General features: G+C 56.1%; 1 protein-coding gene across 1 annotated transcript; it reads left to right on the forward strand.

Annotated features, from left to right (window-relative positions):
- The first annotated feature begins 5,443 nt into the window (after nt 1-5,443).
- On the forward strand, nt 5,444-9,376 carry SLC32A1 (solute carrier family 32 member 1). The gene is made up of 2 exons (XM_052651269.1): nt 5,444-5,836; nt 8,189-9,376. The coding sequence occupies exons 1-2, from the start codon at nt 5,444-5,446 to the stop codon at nt 9,374-9,376; spliced, it is 1,581 nt and encodes a 526-aa protein (XP_052507229.1).
- The last annotated feature ends 5,666 nt before the right edge of the window (nt 9,377-15,042 follow it).

Raw genomic sequence — 15,042 nt, forward strand, 5'->3', positions numbered from 1 at the left:
TCAGTTACAGGCAGCTTATTCCGGTTTCAAAGGCCAGGTCAGCCTGGGTCCCCAATGTCCCCTGCTCCCTGGTCTCTTCTCAGAGCCATCCACACAAAGGCACAAACCTGGAAGCCCAGAGGTCATGGAATCCAGCCTCTCTTGCCCTGAGGCTGGACTCCACTTGCTCTCTAAGAGGACATCCAGCCTCTGCCTGCATGCCTCCAGAGATGAGATGCTTTCTATTTCCACAAGGAAAAATGCCAGCATTTTAAAAATCATTTAATATATTTTAATATGTTTTACCCTGAGCCAGCAGAGACAGCATCTTCACCATCCACAGTGCCCCCGATTTGTCTCACTGAAGGGAGAAGAATTGGGGTCTTTGTTCTAGGTATGGATTGCCCACTTGGAGCCATTAGCCTTGAGGCCCCCTCTCAGCCCTGGTGCCCATGGACACAGCATCAGGAAATTGGATTCTGATTTGAGGCAAGACTGGCATGACTTTCTCAAGCCAATGGCCCAGCTTGACGGGGGGAAGGGGAGAGGGTGATTTATAGAGTCAGTGGCTGCCCCTTTGGCAGGAAAAGGCTCACGACCGTCTATGCTCTGAAAAAGGAAGAGGAGGGGGTCTGTCTGTAATCATTCAGCCCCGAAATGATGCTCATGATGTTGGCTTTCCAGGCCATTAATTCAAGGGCTCCATGCCCCACCCCCATGGTGCTGCCTGCTCTGGGAGATAAGCCCGGTTCTATTTAACCCCATTTATTCCCCACCAAAGTGTCCTCCATCTGTGCTATCCAGGTGTTTAACCCTTTGGGTACCAAAAGCATCAAAAATAGGAAAAAAAAATCTCATGATGGGGGAGGGACCCCCGCCCCAGGCTCCAGGTGGTGGGACTGATTCAGAATATAGTTCATAGAACTTGGCAGGGGTCCTGGGAGTCCCTCCCTGCTCCCTCTCAGGAAGTCTAGGTCCCCCAAGAGGGTGGGACCTTATGTGGACCTGGGAGGGGAGCCCCCACCCCCGACCTGGGAGGGGAGCCCCCACCCCCACTCCCAGTACAGACAACAGGGACTGTTCCTGCTCCCTCACCTCCTCCCCCCCCCCCCCGCCCCCCGCCATTGTCTTAGTCACAGAACTAGGTTCTGACATTGGCCAAGAGGAAGCCTGTGGCATCTCTGTCTCTTTTGTGCCCCACTGGCTGCTGCCACTGCCTGGCATGTCCTGCTCTGTCTCCCTGCTGCCTCTTCCAGCATTTTCCTTTTTATGTCTCCTCTGCCCCGTTCCTCTCTTTGTTCTCTCCTCTTTTCCCCTTCAGTGATCACATGCGGGTATTCTTGCTTCTGTGGGTGCCTGACGACTCATTGGTCGCTGTGAATCTGTGTGTGTGTGTGTTCCTGTGTCTGGGTGTCTATCAGTGTGTGGATGTGCTGGCCTGCGTCTGACCTGTGTGTGTTGCTCTGTCAATCTGTGTGACTCTACTGATGTACTTGAGTCTGTGTGTTGGTCCTCATTTCTTACTGCATCTGTCAACTGGCTTGTCACGCTCTGTGTGCAAGCAGCTGTGTGTATGTGCGTGCTGTGTTTCAACTCAGGGGGCCAAGCGGCGGCAAATTCCTCTCTTGAGGGTGCCCTTAGAGGAGTTAGTGGAAGAATCTGGAGGCCGACAGCTTCACTAGAGCACAGACTGGCTCGTGACCAGCTAGCTAGGTCGTTCTGGTGGTCTCCTGAGGCTGCCTTCCAGGCCCCTTGCCCTTTGCCCTCCTCCTGTCCTTCATCCCTTTCCCTGAAGGTCAGCCCAGGACTGGAAGAGGTGAGGACAGGGAGGTGAGGCAAAGCCAGAAGAAGTGCATTCAGCTCACTTCGATTCAGCCCCGGTCGCAAGGCTTTTTCTTGTTGTACACTCACTTTCCTCCCAAACAATGAAAAATGGCCACTGGGTTATAGTAATAACAACAACAATAATAAAAATAATCACTACCATGTATTGTGCCTTTAGCACATGCTAATAATTTTACATACACAATCTCGTTGAATCCCCCTCAAGAACTCTAGGAGTCTGTTGCTATTTTCACATTTTAGTGATGGAAAAATGGAAGCTAGGAGATGTTAAGTGAGTCATCCGATGTCACACGGCTAGCACACGATGGAGCCGGATTTTGCCATGAGGGATGGGCTGTTCAGGAGCTTGCCACACCAGCCTTCAGCCTGCATTTACTGCCAACAGCAGGAATGGAGGGAAACAGAGGCATTCCTCCCCCAACGGCTGGCATTTGATTGCAGCTGGAAGGACTGGAGTCTAATTTTGAATTGTGTCTCTCTGGACAGTGGGGAAGAGGGCATGGAAGGACAAGATGAGATCGTGGAGGGGAAGCACAGTGGAGGAGCGTCAGAGCTATGTCTTAGCCCAGCTCTACCCTAGACTCTGTGTGACCTTGATCGGGACACCTTCCTGTTGAGCCTGGGTTGGCTTTTCTGTACAATGAGAAAGAAAGTGAGGCTTTGTTTCTGATGTTTCAGGGATGGTTTAAAACACTGCAGAGAGGGTGACTGTCCTGAGGTTCTCCCTACCCAGACCGAAGACCTAGGGTTAGGAGTAGTGGACAGGCCATGCCTATATCGTCTTCAGCTGGAAGAGAATCACACACACACACAGCAAGGCTTCAAGAAGGTTAGTTGAATGATAGAATAAATGAGTGAATGAATGAGTCCCACTGCTCACTACTAAGAGAACTTCACCTTGGGTCCTACAACAGTGAACATCACCAGATAAAAGGAAAGAGAGAATAAACACTCTGGACCCTCGTAAAATCCGCACATGAATTGGCAATGCCCAAGTAATGCATGGGACATGCGACAGGGGATGAGACGGTTGGCTGGCGTCACCGACTCAGTGGACATGAGTTTGAGCAAGCTCTGGGAGTCAGTGATGGACAGGGAAGCCTGGTGTACTTCAATCCATGCGGTCGTAAGGAGTGGGACATGACTGAGCAACTGAACAGAACTGAACTGATGCATAGATGTTATTGATTCACTTGCCAAAGAAGGCATTAATGACCATCTTCAGGTCTGGGCATGTATGGGGTGGAAGAGGGCACTAGGGGACTCGACTCCCTGCCCGGATCATCTGTGCAACCAAAGAATTTCACCAAGAACAGAAAAGGGAGTGATGGGGATTAGGTGATATAGATTTTTGTCTCTAAGAATCTGTAGGTAAAAAGATTCTCTTTCTCCAGCATCTGGGGTTGGAAGTGGGGAAGGTCTCTGTATAGGGTGAATTCCTGGGAGGGGAGATCAGAATTTTTTTTTTTTCTTCAAAGCCTCCTTGGAGAAGTGAATTTCTGTTTAGGGGGAAGGACCTCTGTCCCGAGTCCCATCATTGTTTGGAGGCTCTGGGTTTGGGAGAGGGCTCTGTGAAAAGGTTTTCTTGTCACAGTGGCTGGGAGGATGCTTTAGGTTAGGACAGACAGACAATTTCTGTCTTGGTTTCTGCCAGGCAGGATCTTGGGGAAGCGGGTATTCAAGAGGGTCCCTGGGAGGGATTACAGCATCTCTGCCCAATGTGGTGGAGGTTCCCTATCTGGAAAGCAGCGTCTCAGAGGCTGTGAGGCGCTGGGGGTGGGAGTGAGGAGAGGGAGGCGGGTAGAGGAAAGCCTGTCTTGTCCTGGCAGCTCCAACTGGTCAAAGCCCTCAGGCCGCCCTACTTGTGCGCTGACGTGAGCTAATCTAGAAATACAGCAGGAGAGACGGAGACGGGGATTCTCAGAGAGCCTGGGTTTTGGCAAGGGGTTCACTAGGAGCCCCTTTCTTTTCGTTGCCTTCGGATTCTCCCCATCCTACCCCCAGTCACAGCCACTAGCTCTCCTCCGCCTCAGCTGGCAGGGTCAGGTCGCTGACGCTTCTGTTTACCGCTTGAGTCCGAGGGCAGGAGCCCAGCTGGGAACACATGGGGCCGCGGACCCGCACGGAGACACGACTACAAAAGGACTCCTACAGGCAAAAACATTCGGGAACGCATCTACACATACAATCCAGCACACAAGCTCTGTGCACACAGGGGCTTAGATGAGGCGCAAAACTACACATTCACAGAATAAGCACGGTTACCAAATCTCACCCTCGGAGTCCACTCAGATCCGGCCCGGAGCAATAGCTGATACCGTGTCGGTCTTTGTCTCTGAGTCTCTCTCCTGCTCTCGAGCGCACACACATGCCACCCACTCAACAGCAACAGTCTAGGTTTGCACGGCCCGCGGCGGCCGTGGGGCCAGCAGGGTCGGAGCGCACCGCGCGCCTCTGCGCCCTGGGCACTCTGCGGGTCTTTCTTTCCTCTGTGCCAGGCACTGGCTGCGCCCTTCCGCGGCGCCAGCACTCACAGACCCGCCTCGAGGCTGTCGACAGGTGCCTTCCGTTCTTCCTCCTTCCAGACTCCCAAACGAAGAGTAGCAAACAGCCAACCTTTCGCCTTCATTCTGCATATTTGGAGAACGGCTGGCGGCGAACAACCCGCCGAATCACTTCCATCTCGGCATCCCTGGACGGAAGGAGACAGCCCCAGGGACCGAGGCCGGAGCTGAACCTTCTTGAGAGTGGGCCCCCCACTTCTGCCGCACCCTTCTGCCTTCAAGGGGGGCCTTGCAACCAGGTCCAAGTGCCAGTGATGGGTGCTGGGGAGACAGAGCGATGCCCTGACGGCCCGCGCTGCCGGAGACAGGTAACTGTCCTGCTGCCTTCCCGGGCATCTGGACCAGTCCTTGGCGAGAGGATCTGGGGCTGAAAGGCTCCCGGACTCTGGAGGGGGTAGCTAGGGACAGGGGACCGAAAGCATCTGCCCGCTCGGGCCCCCTCCCTCCCTGCGGCTGCGAGATGGGAAGGGCCAGGATCGGAGTTTAGCACCTCCCCCAGAAATGCAGCACTCTGGCCCCCACCCCGCCCCCGCACCCCTCCTTCGCGCGCTCCCTCCCGCACCCGTCCGTGGGCGCCCTTCTCCGGTCCCCATCTCGGCTCCGGAGTCCCTTGGTGCCCCCTTTCTCTTCTCCTTGCCCCCTCCTCACGCCTCCTGCCTCCCGGAGTTTCTCCCTGCCCAGCCCCCCTACCCGCATCACCGCCTGATTCCGAGGGGCGGGAGCGCTTTGGGCTGCGCGCGGGTGGGGGCGCCGCGCCAGCTTCGCGTAGCCGCTCTGACGCCGCCGCCGCCCTCCGCAGCCCAGCCTCGCGCCCCGCGGCAGCTCCGCAGTGCACTCGCCGCCGCCGCTCCGCCAGCCCCGCTGCCCGCCCGCCGGGTCGGCCTCCAGCGAGCCTCAGACGCCAGCGGAGGAGGTCATGAGCCAGAGCGCCCCGGGGCGCCGCGGGCAGAGCGAGCGAAGATAGCGCCCTCGCAGCCCCCTGGCCCTCGCCGCCTGGCCGCGCGTCCCCCGGGTCCCCGGTCCCTGCTGTCTTTTCCTCGGGCCCCGCCGCCGCCATGGCCACCCTGCTCCGCAGCAAGCTGTCCAATGTGGCCACATCCGTGTCCAACAAGTCCCAGGCCAAGGTGAGCGGCATGTTCGCCAGGATGGGTTTTCAGGCGGCCACCGACGAGGAGGCGGTGGGCTTCGCGCACTGCGACGACCTCGACTTTGAGCACCGTCAGGGCTTGCAGATGGACATCCTGAAAAGCGAAGGCGAGCCCTGCGGGGACGAGGGCGCCGAACCACCCGTCGAGGGAGACATCCATTACCAGCGCGGCGGTGGCGCGCCCCTGCCGCCCTCGGGCTCCAAGGACCAGGCCCTAGGAGCTGGTGGCGAGTTCGGAGGCCACGACAAGCCTAAGATCACGGCGTGGGAGGCAGGCTGGAACGTGACCAACGCTATCCAGGTGAGCGCGGGATTCCCAGCTCTGCCTGTCCCCTCCCCCGACTCCCCCACCCCCAGTTCTGCGCACCAGGCTCTGCCGGAAGCAGAGTCCCTTGGAGATCTCAGCCTCAAGACCCCCTCCAGTACCCGGACTCTCGGCTTTCCCCATCCCTCTCAGCCCTGCGCTGGGATCTACGCCCCCAGGCGATGTGTCCTCCCCCTGGTCCGGCCCCTCTCCCGCGTCCTCGGCCGCGGGATGGCAAAGCTGAGGTTCGGTCAGAGATGCTTGCCCGGAGACCCTGCAAAAGCGAGGGAAACAGGGGGAGGGGGAGTGGGAAGGAGTGAGGGAGAAAGAAAATCAGGATAGGAAGGAACAGTGTCGCCTGGGACTCCGGAATGGATTCACAGCTGCATTTTCAGTAGAAAGGAAGAGGGGGGAATCGCTGTGCGGGGAGTCTCCTCCCCCGACACACACACACACGCGCACAGACAGCGTGTATGTACATAGATAGACACACATACCCACAGCCCCCCTCCCCAACGAAGAAACGCAGGTCACAGGTTCACACGACATCCATCTATACATAGACCACAAGATTATCCTCAAATGCACCTTCATACACCCCTACACCTCCCGCACACTGAAACACATACCTCTACATACCAAGGGCACACACACAAACCTTTTTAAACATAACTCACATACTCACAGATTCATGCATACAGGATCCACGCGCTGTCTCAGGTTGAGTCCTGTCGGGGACAAACAAGTATTCACAAATATGCACACACACAGACACATACGTGTGACCACACAAGCACAACATGGTCTTTGGTGCCCCGGCGCTGCCTGCCCACAGACTCACCCCTCTCGGCCGAAATCCCTGTTTCCTGGGACAAAAAGGCGACCAGCTCCTCCGCGTGTGACCCTGGCGGAGCCGCCTCCAGATGCTCTGAACCTCCTCTGGTCGTCACCCCGTCACCCCTACGGTCAACCCTCAGTCCCCACCAGGCGGCGCCGGTTTCCACCCGGAGCGGGTTTGCAATCTGCACAACGACCCCGGGCGCCGACGAAGGCGGGCCGGCCGCAGCTCGCCGGGCACAGGAGGCCTCGGCCCCGGGCGTCCCCGGGCCCTGCGGCTTTGCAACCCAAGCCCTATCCTCGGCGTCCCCGGAGCACATGGTCGCTGGGGCGCAGAACGTGGGTTTCTCAGGAGCTGGAGGCCCAGATGGGGTTACTCAGGGACCTGGGCTCCGCGGGACTCTTAGGGGCCCCGCTCAATAAGTGACTCAACCCAAGATGCCTCCCCCTCCAGGGCCGGGTAGGACGGCCAAGCGCAATCAGGGACCGGGAACCGCACCAGCTTCGGCCTCTGCTCGCGCCTCCACCTGGGGCATCTTTAAAGGGCTCGTTCGGTTGGCCTGGTGGGAGGCCAGGGTGGGAAGCTGGAGGCCTGCAAGCCTCGGGAGCCCTGGATTTCGTTAGCTTTGCTTCCCCATGTGGATTCTAAACCTTCCTTCCACAGCTCTGCCTGCCTCATCCCGCAGCTTCTGGTTCTCGACTCTGGCTTGATTCCGCCTTCGACCCAGCGCTCGCGCTTCCCCGCAGGCCCCTCATCCTGCCTGCCTCCACCCCTCAGTCCCTTTCCTTAGGGATCCGTCTCTGCGCCCCAATTCCGGCCTGGCTCTAAGACTGCCCTATCCTGCCTCCCTGCCCCCGCGCCCCCTGGCCTCACCGCACTCGAAACCCTTCGCAGGCAACCTCTCTTGCCCTCCCTTCCAGCCCCCCTGAGGCTGGCCTCATGCTCAGCTCCTCTCCCTCCCTCTCCCGACTCCTTTCCCTCCCGCTGCCGCTTTTACAGTTTCCTCCTTCGGTTTGGCCCTTCGGCCCCTGCGTTTCCCTCTTTAGCTTCCGTGCACCCCATTCCGGCCCCACCTTAGACTCCGTGCCCCCTTTTCTTAGTGGCCCAGGCCCCGCTCTCTACCTTTCTCCTTGCCCTTTTCCGGCCACGCCCCCTCCAGCCCCTTCTCGCCTTCTTCCGAACCACCCCCAGGTATCTCCACCTACCCTTTCGTCTTTGTAGCTTGACAACCACCCCCCAACTCAGCCCGCTCTCCAGTTCCCAGCCACTAAGCATACCTCTTCTCGGTTCCGTCTCTCGCCATCTCTGACTCAACGTCCACGTTCCCCCTTCAGGCCGCTCTACACCCTCATCCCAGCCTACCCTTAACCTCTTCTCTCAGAGACTTAGGCCCAGTTCTCACTTCCTTAGCGCTCCCTTCCGGCGACACCCTTAATGCACTCCCCTAGACCCTCCTCCGCCGAGACCTCCTTCTCTGAACGCCCGGGTTTGGTTGCTTCTTCGCTCCGCAGGGTATGTTCGTGCTGGGCCTGCCCTACGCCATCCTGCACGGCGGCTACCTGGGATTGTTCCTTATCATCTTCGCCGCCGTGGTGTGCTGCTACACCGGCAAGATCCTCATCGCCTGCCTGTACGAGGAGAACGAGGACGGCGAGGTGGTGCGCGTGCGGGACTCATACGTGTCCATTGCCAACGCCTGCTGCGCCCCGCGCTTCCCCACGCTGGGCGGCCGTGTGGTGAACGTAGCGCAGATCATCGAGCTGGTGATGACTTGCATCCTGTACGTGGTGGTGAGCGGCAACCTCATGTACAACAGCTTCCCGGGGCTGCCCGTGTCGCAGAAGTCCTGGTCCATCATCGCCACGGCGGTACTGCTGCCTTGCGCCTTCCTTAAGAACCTCAAGGCCGTGTCCAAGTTCAGTCTGCTGTGCACATTGGCCCACTTCGTTATCAACATTCTGGTCATTGCCTACTGCCTGTCGCGGGCACGCGATTGGGCCTGGGAGAAGGTCAAGTTTTACATCGACGTCAAGAAGTTTCCCATCTCCATCGGCATCATCGTGTTCAGCTACACGTCGCAGATTTTCCTGCCTTCGCTGGAGGGCAACATGCAGCAGCCCAGCGAGTTCCACTGCATGATGAACTGGACGCACATCGCCGCCTGCGTGCTCAAAGGCCTCTTCGCGCTGGTCGCCTACCTCACCTGGGCCGATGAGACCAAGGAGGTCATCACGGATAACCTGCCCGGGTCCATCCGCGCCGTGGTCAACATCTTCCTGGTGGCCAAGGCGCTGCTGTCCTACCCCTTGCCCTTCTTCGCTGCTGTCGAGGTGCTGGAGAAGTCGCTTTTCCAGGAAGGCAGCCGCGCCTTCTTCCCCGCTTGCTACGGCGGCGACGGGCGCCTCAAGTCGTGGGGGCTGACGCTGCGCTGCGCGCTGGTGGTCTTCACGCTGCTCATGGCCATCTACGTGCCGCACTTCGCGCTGCTCATGGGCCTCACCGGCAGCCTCACGGGCGCCGGCCTCTGCTTCCTGCTGCCCAGCCTCTTCCATCTGCGCCTGCTGTGGCGCAAGCTGCTGTGGCACCAGGTCTTCTTCGACGTCGCCATCTTCGTCATCGGCGGCATCTGCAGCGTGTCCGGCTTCGTGCACTCTCTGGAGGGCCTCATTGAGGCCTACCGAACCAACGCGGAGGACTAGGGCGCGCGGGAGCGAGCCGCGGCCGCGCTCCCGCGCTCTCCTCGCTCCCCACCCACCCCACCCCCACCCACCCCGCGCGCCCCGCTGCCGCCGCGCTTGGGAAGCCAAGCCGTCAACATCTCTGGTTCCTAGTTTCTGATTCTGCGGGTTGGGGGTGGGAGGGGCTAGGGATCCACCATCCATCGCGTCTGCGTTTCTGTTGTCCTTTTTTTTTTTTTTTTTTCACAAAACACCCTGGTTTCGGGGGAGGCGGGGGGCGCATCTGCGGGCAAGGTTTTCTGTCCTTCCAGTAGGGGCCCCGACACTTTGGTCCCTGTCACCGAGAGGAGGGGTGGGAAGGGAGGGAGAAGGGGGCGCAGCTCTCTGGCGCGGAAACTTGACCTTGGGGGGGACATTTCACAGCCATCAGTGCTCGGAATCTGCAGCGTCCGGCCATTTCCAGCAAGAGCGCTTCCCATTCCGGAGACATTTCAACCCCGCAGCGGGAAAGGCTGGCCGGGAAATCCGTTTCGGGTGGGCGAATTTCCTTCAGCCTAGCGGAGAGGCGAGGAGCCGCGGCGGGGCTGGCTTGCCTGCGGTTTTCAGGAATCCAAACTCATCCTGCGCAATTTATCAGGTTGTGGAACTGTTTTACTGTGCGTGTGGTGTGCTCGTGGTGAATAAGGTGAAATGTATATCAGAAAAAAAAATCTATCTCTAATTTAGAGCGCGGTGCATAATTATACCCGCAAATAAAGAAGAAACAAAGGCGCTCGCGGCCCTGGCTCAGTTCTGCATTTTCGAACGCGCGGGAATCCGGGCTCTAGCCCTCCCGGATGAAGCAATTGGGAGCAAAGAGGCAGCTGTAGGGAAAGAGTCCCGGGAGAGGAGAGGGAGGCTCTCCAGGAGCTTGGGGGACTCAGGCGGTGCGCCCACAGTTTCCGTGTGACCTTGGTCCCCAGCCGCCAGGACTAGGCTCTTTTTTTTTTAACCCAACTCTCTTCCCGGGAGTTGGGTCCATCTGAGAATTTGGTGGATGCTCTCAACTTCCAATCCTTTTTAAAAAGTGTTTTCTGTATACAAAATTCCTTCCCTGGTGGCTCATTGGTAGAGAATTCACCTGCCAATGTAGGAGAGGCAGGCTGGATCCCTGGGTGGGGAAGATCCCCTGGAGAAGGAAATGGCAACCCACTCCAGTATTCTTGCTTGGGAAATCCCATGGACAGAGGAGCCTGGCAGGCTACAGTCCATGGGGCCTAAAGAGTCAGACACCACCTAGCAGTTAAACAACAACAAAAGCCCTACAGGGTTTTCAACAAATATGTATAGACAGCTCACCAGAGATGAGGACTGTGCTGGCTTCCTGGAGAAACAAACCCAGCTCTGTCCTCCTGGAGCTTACAGTCTAGAAGAGGAGAGAGGGGCAATAGACAAGGACTCTGAAATCCGCAGTATGACTTACAGGCTGTAAAGGAAATCAGCAGGGCTCTTGTGTATTTCCCAGGGTGGGAACCAACCCGGCCTCCCACGCATCTCTCACCCTGGAGAATCCCCCTTCAGTCCCCTCTGTGTGGAGTTTACATAGCCACAGTGAAGAGATCCGACTATTTAGATTCACCAAGCACAGCACTTTGTGTTCCAGCCTCCCCCTTTTTTGAGCAGCCTATCTGAGGAAGTGTTTACTTGAAATACCCAGAGGACGCAGTTCTTTTTTGTGCGCAGATCCTACTCCAGGCGCAACCCTCGCCTCCACGGCGTCAGTCTTGGGAAAGATGAGAATGGGTCGTGTTTAGACTCTACAGATGAGATCTGCGTGCTCAGGACGGCTGGCCGTTCTCACTGAGAGAAGTCATGCTGGAGGTTTTTGGTCTCTCCCATCAAGGCAGAGGCCTCGTTTACAACGATTTCTTCAGGAGCAAAGGGCACACGGGGAAAGAAGGGGGATACTACCGAATGCACGGTGGCCATTTCTCCCTGCCCCATGTGACAGGCGTGGGTGAGTGTGTGTCGCTGAGCGAGAGAGCAGCTTACGCGATATCCCGCGGGGCGTGGGGTGGGGTGGGGGCATGAAGAGTCTTGATGAATGTGTGTGCCTGCCTCGGTGTGCAGACCATCCATGAACGCCTGCGTGCGAGAGGTAACTGCGCACTGCCCTGGTTCCGCAGTCACCCAAAGGGAGTGGGAGGGCAAGGGGGATAAAATTAGGTTCCCTTGGCCGCCCGAGGCTCTGAGGATTTAAACCGGCCATTTGAGATGCCTGCTATCATCCGCCTGATGCCCCGTTGTCACTCTTGTCGCGAGCTGGAATCCGGAGCTGGCCAGAAGATTCTGAGTTTCCCGTCCTCCTACACCTTCTGACGTTTCCCAGACCGGGGCAGCTTGTCCCGCCTTCGTGGCTCCTCGGCGGGTCCACGCATCCTTGGGTGCTCTCTGAATCGGAGCTCGGTTCATAGCCTTCAGAAGAAGCCCGGATTTCTGGAGTGGAAGGGAAGGTGGGAGCGTCACGCTGCACCAGCTCCGTCCTTCCCGTCTTTGAAAGGACAAAAGAGACACCAAGCACGCCCTGGACAGCGGGTGCCACCTCCGCAGACCCGCCTGGATCCGCTGCACTGCATCATAGCTCCGGGCTTTGTGCTCAGCTCCCGGGAGCCCGGGTCACCCCCCTAAATCGTCCCCCGCCCCCTCCTCCCCTCCACCCGCCTGGGCCCTGAAGGACCGAGGCGGGAGAGCCAAGCTCCTAGGCGCCCCAAGGGAAACTGCCCCATCGTGGGCAATACACTCATCCCCAGGCCTGCATTCAGGCCTACGAAAATGAAAGATGAGACCCATCTCTGCCTCCCTCAACCCACAACAGCAAAGTGCATGAATGGACGCTGAAGAGAGCTGAGTTCTTTGCAGGGGTTCGCTGTGAGCTCGCAAACCCGAATTCGAAGGAGGCAGAAAGGGCCAGCAAGGTTCATTCGGGAGTCGAACTGAGGAGCGAGGGAATCCACCTCAGGACCCGTCCCCTCCATCCCCTCCCCGCATCAGTTCCTGTCTGTTCTTACGACGAATCCTGGCTCCGGGCACTTCGGACCGCCATCCAGCTGGGTGGCTTGAGAACCACCAAGATCCTTATCCTCGCGAGGAAGCCGCCACCGTGTCCCGAGCCCGCTCTGCCGCGCCCCCTAGCGCTGAGAGTGCAAAGCTGCCGGCGCTCACAAGGTTCTCCACCTTCAGCATTCTCAATGCTTCTTGCCTCCCTGCCACTCCGGACTCTCTCATCTCCCTTCCCAGTGGATAATGATTGCTTTTCTCTAGTGCTTTACTCTCAAGTCCTCCCTATTTCAAAAGTGGGCTTTTGATGGTCCCCTGCCACTCAAACATAGAAGGATGCTAATCAGGGACGTGTTTTATTAAATGACAAACCCTACCCCAGGGACTCATACGTTTTCCACTCTAGGGGCTTTGGAGGGAAGAAGGGAGTCAACCGGGCTCCATGGACACCAGTCAGGAAGTGGAGAGGGGCACAGCTCAACTTGAGGAGGGAGGCTGGCTGAATTAGTTCCAGGCTGCACTTTGTGTTGGATCTGCTTCATGTGTCTCTCTCATCCTCTTTAGATTCAGAGCATGTTCTTCTCATGACTCATGGTGAGAGGGCAGTCTAAGCCACACAGGCACAGGTAAAGCCTCTGCTCAGATCACATTTGGCTAATAGTCCATAGGCTAAAAGTGAATCCCATGGCCAAGTCAATATCAATGTCTACAGTGAGAGAAGCCCAACAGAGTCACATGGCATTACAGAGGAATGGAGAACTGGGAGCAATAATCAACCTACCTCCCTTATTCATAGTGTTCTTTTTTTTTTTGCTGGAACGGTTAATATTTTCACAAGATTAAAAAATCAAAACTATGTGAAAAAGTATGCAGTGAAAAAAATCTCCCACACCTGACCCACTCACCTTGTCCTTTTTCTTTACAGGCAAACTCTTAGTTTCTTGTCTATCTATTCACACATGAAAATACAAGCAAAACACTATATATTTTCTATACTCCACCCCCTCCCACCTTTCTTAAAGGGAGTTCCTATAAATTACACTCTTATTTCTTTTAAAAATGTATCTTGGAGACTTTCCCACATTAGTATACACAGGTGTAGTCCTTGAATTTACATTCACTTGTATCTTCTGTGTTCTGCTCTGCCCTGCTTTCTCTGTTTAATGATGGATTCCTTCAGATGTGAGATCATGACTTATGTTGGAACACAACACCTTTCATCTGATTTTGCTGCTAGACTGGCTCCCTGTTTGGCCTAGAAGTGTTCCTAGATGTTCCTGAGAACGTTTTGGGTTGGGGGGGGGGGGTCTTATCTCTCCATAAGGATGTTTATTACAGAACCACCTTTTGGACCACAAGGAGATCCAACCAGTAAATCCTAAAGCAGATCAGTCCTGAGTGTTCATTGGAAGGACTGATGCTGAAGCTAAAATTCCAATAATTTGGCCACTTGATGCGAAGGATCTACTCATTGGAAAAGACCCTGATGCTGGGAAAGATTGAAGGTGGAGGAGAAGGGGGCGACAGAGGATGAGATGGTTGGATAGCATCACCGACTCGATGGACATGAGTTTGAGTAAGCTCCAGGAGTTGGTGATGAACAGGGAAGCCTGGCGTGCTGCAGCCCATGGGGCCACAAAGAGTCGGACACAACTGAGCAACTGAACTGAACCTTTTATAATTAACTTGCTTTTATCTCTCAAAATTAAGTACTCCAGAGCTGGGAGGGTACAGTCAAAGCAGGTGCTCTAATTCTTGTTATCTTGCCTGGTGGAAAGGGAGAAATGGGGCAGGGGAGAGTGAGCCCAGTCCTTTTACAGCTAAAACTGAGGAGGCGGCAGATGACATCACCTCCATTTCTCTCTGCCCTTCCCCCCAATTGGCCAAAAGGCCAAAACTGAGTCACAAGATCACAAGCAGCTAGAGGACCATGTAGGGGAATTATACCACAAAAGAGAAAAAGAGAATATAGACATATTAACATTTAGCAGTCTTTTTGCAGTGTTTGAGGTTTGTGAGAAGGTAAAAGTCCCATAGACTTGTGGGAGTTAATAAATCTATTTTAAAACTTAATGTGCTAAATCACTTCAGTGGTGTCAGACTCTGTGACCCAATGGACTGTAGCCTGCCAGGCTCCTCTGTCCATGGGATTTTTCAGGCAAAAATATTGGAGTGGGTTGCCATGTCCTCCTTCACCGAGATCTTTCCAAACCAGGGATCCAAACCCTCTTAGGCCTTCTGCACTGGCAGGTGGGTTCTTTACCACTAGAGCCACCTGGGAAACTTTATATTGTATTATAAAATATGGAGAAGGCATATGTGCAAAGAAAGGAAGAGAGAGAGAAAGAGTCGCTCATTTGTGTATGGCTCTCATGGACTGTGGCCCGCCAGGCTGCTCTGTCCGTGGGATTCTCCAGGCAAGAATACTGGAGTGGGTTGCCAGTTCCTTCCCCAGGGGATCTTCCCGACCCAGGGATCAAACCTTGGTCTCCTGCATTGCAGGCAGATTCTTTACCGTCTGAGCCACCATGTTTCTTTTAACATACCTGCAGAGAAGTGCACAAATCATAAGTGAACGACCTGATGAATTTTCACACAGTGAACACGCCTGAGTAGCGAACTCCTTGGTCAAGAAATCGAGCAGTCAGCCA

The sequence above is a fragment of the Budorcas taxicolor genome, chromosome 13, assembly GCF_023091745.1.
Source record: "Budorcas taxicolor isolate Tak-1 chromosome 13, Takin1.1, whole genome shotgun sequence".
Classification (NCBI taxonomy): Eukaryota; Metazoa; Chordata; class Mammalia; order Artiodactyla; family Bovidae; genus Budorcas; species Budorcas taxicolor.